At 41.1% G+C, this 4,430-nt stretch overlaps 1 protein-coding gene across 1 annotated transcript; it reads right to left on the reverse strand.

Annotated features, from left to right (window-relative positions):
• Positions 1–202: 202 nt before the first annotated feature.
• MC4R (melanocortin 4 receptor) lies at positions 203–1,728 on the reverse strand. Its single transcript, XM_008149588.3, has one exon. It carries the CDS (start codon positions 1,688–1,690, stop codon positions 692–694), a length of 999 nt encoding a protein of 332 aa, XP_008147810.1. The 5' UTR covers positions 1,691–1,728; the 3' UTR covers positions 203–691.
• Positions 1,729–4,430: the final 2,702 nt, after the last annotated feature.

A 4,430-nucleotide genomic window follows, 5' to 3' on the forward strand; every position in this document is an offset into this window, starting at 1 on the left:
GGAATAGCAAACTATTTCCTTGAGGGATTAAGCTCCCTGTCTTTCAGAAACACAGTTTTCTGACTCAAAAATTCACTTTTTAAAAAATAGCTGTTTTACTGTCAATTGGAACTTCATTTCTACTGTTTACAGGGAGAATGAACATGTTTTACTAAATGACTTGAAATTTCAGCTGATTTTTTAAATGAGTAAGCATCTGTTCTTTAATATTGCCCCCTTAAATGTGAGACTCAAATCTCTACATTACATGGTTGTACGTGCAGTGTAACATAAGAAACCATTGATAAGAATACATTTAATGAGGCTGTGATTTCCATGCTACTACAACAAGCAAAGTGTCACATCTTTAGGAGTTACAAGAAAGAGACATTGTTAAGCTTTTAATAAGAACCTTTTTTTTTCTTTTCTGTAAGTCCACAGTGTCTACGACCTATAAATATGGGTTAACATTGCACAGCCAAAGGTGTTTTCATGCAAACATTGCACAGCCAAAGAGCAACATGACATTAAAAATATACAGAGACTGGGCCTTTTTGCATACCCCAAACCATAAACTTGAATTTACACAACAGATATTCTCGACCAATGTGCCCTCCACAGAAGAAGAAGCTGTCACTGACGCACACTGCTCAGGTTCAGTAAGAGTGAAAAAGTCTCCTATGCATGTTTTTAGCATCTCCTCTGCCCCCATTTAATATCTGCTGGACAAGTCACAAAGACTTCCTAGAGGGTAGCAACAGATGATCTCTCTGAAGGTTTTCCTCAGCTCTTGGCTCCGGAGTGCATAAATGAGAGGGTCAATGATGGAGTTACACATGATCAGTATGAGATATAAGTTAAAGTGAGACATGAAGCACACACAGTATGGATTCTGGGGACAAGAGATGTAGAATATCAAGTGCAGGAAGAATGGCGCCCAGCAGACCACAAAGACCCCGATCAGTATGGTCAAGGTGATCGCCCCCTTCATGTTGGCACCTTGGCGGATGGTGCCCGTGCCCGGGAGGACGGCGATCCTCTTCATGTGAAGCCTGGCCATGAGGAACATGTGGACATAGAGGGAGGCCATGAGAGCCAGCATGGTGAGGAACACGCTGATGAGGCAGATGATGACCACGCTGCTGTCTGAGTAAATGATGAACAGAATGCCCGCCACCGTGCAAGCTGCCCAGATACAGCTCAGGATGATCCCAACCCGCCTAACGGTCATAATGTTATGGTACTGGAGAGCATAAAAGATAGTAAAGTACCTGTCCACTGCGATGGCAAGCAGGCTGCAAATGGACGCGAGCAAGGAGCTACAAATGACTGAGTCAATGACATTGTCAATGTTCACGGTGAAACTCTGCGCATCCGTGTCAGTGCTGTTCAGCAGGGTGATGACAATAGTTTCCGATCCGTTCGAGACGCTCACCAGCATATCAGCCACAGCCAGGCTGCAGATGAAAAAGTACATGGGGGAATGCAGGTTCTTGTTCTTGGCTATTGCCACAATCACCAGGATATTCTCCAGCAAGCTGATGACACCCAGAGTCACAAACACCTCAGGAGAGACGAAAAGTTGCTCGTAGCACCCTCCGTCGGAGTAGCCTTTTCCGGGGGGCTCGCTGGCGTTGCTGTGCAGTCTGTAGGTGCTGAGGTTCCGGAAGTGGAGAGACGTGTGCACTCTATGGTGGTGAGTGGAATTCATCCTGGGTCAGTGGATTCAAATCCCCTCTGAACTGCTTCAGCTCCTGGGCCAGGTGGCCTCCGTGATTTTCTGCAGGTCTTTTTCTGCCCTTTATGAGGCTGAGAGTGGCATGCCTGTTGTGAACAGCTGTCACATGCGCCAAAGCTTGAAAGGGAAGTTTTAGTCTCTTTCAGGTACTGCTCTCATCCCCGTCCCTTTAAAATCTTTGGCTTCAAAATGCTTATTCTCAGTCAAAAGAGTCTGCTGTTTGCTTTTTTTTTTTATGTTTGGTTCTCACTTTCAGTTTAACTATAGTCTTAGGAATTCAGGTCTTTTCAAAATGATCTTCCTCGGAGCTGCGGTGCCATTGGGAGACAGTGTGTGCACATGCCCACATCAGCTGCGTCTCAGAGGCTCCCACCAGCATCGCTCTGAGTGTTAGTAGCCGCTGCTGATTTTATGTGTGTGGAGGGGGAAAAAAAATGTTCAGAGTGGCTCCTCCTCTGCTTTGGTTTGACCAATCCAAATCCCGTGGAAGCCAGACGCCGATGATGTTCAGGGATACAAACTGCAGGCAGCTCTGAGTCAGATGCAGAAGCTGTGGGATCGGGAAGCCAGCAGGATGTGAAAGAATAAATTTCCCTTTTCAAGTTTCAAGGAAAACAGCTTGGTCCCTAGAGGACAGTCTCTGATATCAGAACAAGCCATCTTGAGGCACCCAGGTTTATTACTGCTCAAGAGAGAGAGATGTGTGTGTGTGTGTGTGTGTGTGTGTGTGTGTGTGTGTTTCTGAAATAGATACGCTGCTTTTTGGCCAGGATGTTGAATTTATTTTCCCTCTAAATTTCTTTGAATTACGAACTCAGGCAGTAACGCTTCAATTTAAAATGCCAGAATCACAGAATATTTGAGAATACAGGAGACACTGCTATGAGTGGAAGAACTGTATAGGTAGTTACAATTTATCAAAGGTTCAAGAAGGGGGTTATTTCTTATGAACTAACATCTGATATGTTTCCATAGCAAAGTTTCTTTTATTATAGCTGGAAAAGTTTTATTCTCATTCACAATAGTTAAAAACCATATAACATTAATGTAAACTAAATTAACTCTAAACCTAAAAAGTTTATATAACTAGACAACACTCCATTTTTAAAGCTTTACTGAGTATAATTGATACACAAAAATTGCACATATGTATTGTATACATTTTTAATGAGTTTGTACATATGCCTATATTCATGATACCATCATCACAATCAAGGTAATAAGCATATTCATCACCTCCAAAAATTGCCTTGTATTCTTTTTCATTTGTTTTGTGGCACACAATGCCGTGTTAACTATAGGCACCACGTTGTACAGCAGGTCTTAGGACTAACTCATTTTTCATAACTGAAACTTTACACCCATCGGGCAACAATTCCTTCACAATGATTTTGGCAATGACTTGGATTTTACACCAAAATCATAGGCAACAAAAGGAACAATAAACAAAGGGAATTATATCAAACTAAAAAGCTTTTGCACTGCACAGGAAACAATCAACCGAGTGAAAAGGCAGCCTACAGAATGGGAGAAAATATTTGCAAACCACGTATCTCATCAGGGGTTAATATCCAGAATATGTAAGAGTCTCTTACAATTTAATAGCAAAAACACACACAAATAAACCAATTTATAAATGGGCAAAGGGTTAGAATACAGACACTTCTCCAAAGAAGACATTCAAATGACCACCAAGTATGTGAGAAAGTGCAGATAAAAAAGAAAGAGGGAGAGAGAGAGAGAGAGAGAGAGAGAGAGAGAGAGAGAGAGAGAGAAGAGAGAGAGAGAAAGAGAGAGAGAGAAAGAGAGAGGAGAGGGGTATTAGAGAAGATATAGAAAAATTGGAAATTTTTTTAAGGCAGTCATTCTACCTCCATATATGAAGTTTTACATAGTGTCTTTCTCTTGCTATGACTGTTTTTGGTTTTAGTTCTGTATTGTTTGTGGCTACTGATAACAGGGACAATAAGAGAAAATTATTTCTGTATTAATTTTTAGTCCTTCATTATTTAGTCGAGGGCTTTATCTTCTTTCCCTTTGTGACAAAGACAACATGAAATATTATTCCTGACCATTGAGCTAAATTAACATCTTCCATCCATTCCTGGAACTGGGTGGGGCCTTATGACTGAAGTGTAGCTAATGGGTTTAAATAAATGATGGGCATTCTGCTCTCTCCTCACGATTCTACACATTTTCCCTCCTGGCTGCAGAATGTCTTTTCAGCCTCTGTTATAGATGACAGAATCATATCATGGAAAGAGCCTGGGTCTCTGAACAACTCATATCCCCAAATCCTTCCACACTCTAGTCCACCCACTAATTGAACTGTGATATGAACAGGCAATTAATGTTACTGTTAAGCTGCTGAAATATTGGTTTTACCTGTCACAGTAGTTAGCATTAATTACCTTTACTTTTAAGCTTTTGAATGGAGCTACTTATAAGCAGAAAACCCATGAAAATCCTTGTTTTCCCCTATTTTGGACTTGTGTGAGTAGTGAATTACCTAATAACTAAGCAACCGGGAAGAAATCTATTGAACTGTTTAAGTAACAGATAGTCAACTCTGCATAATCTCCTTGAGCCAACTCTTGACTTTGTATTCCTACTTCTCCTTCTCTGGGTGGCATATTTATCCCATTTGGTTAAGCTTAAAATTCAAAATATCTTTGACTTTTCCATCTCTCTCCAAAATCCCTACATGCAATTT

The sequence above is a fragment of the Eptesicus fuscus genome, chromosome 12 (genome assembly GCF_027574615.1).
Source record: "Eptesicus fuscus isolate TK198812 chromosome 12, DD_ASM_mEF_20220401, whole genome shotgun sequence".
Taxonomy (NCBI): Eukaryota; Metazoa; Chordata; class Mammalia; order Chiroptera; family Vespertilionidae; genus Eptesicus; species Eptesicus fuscus.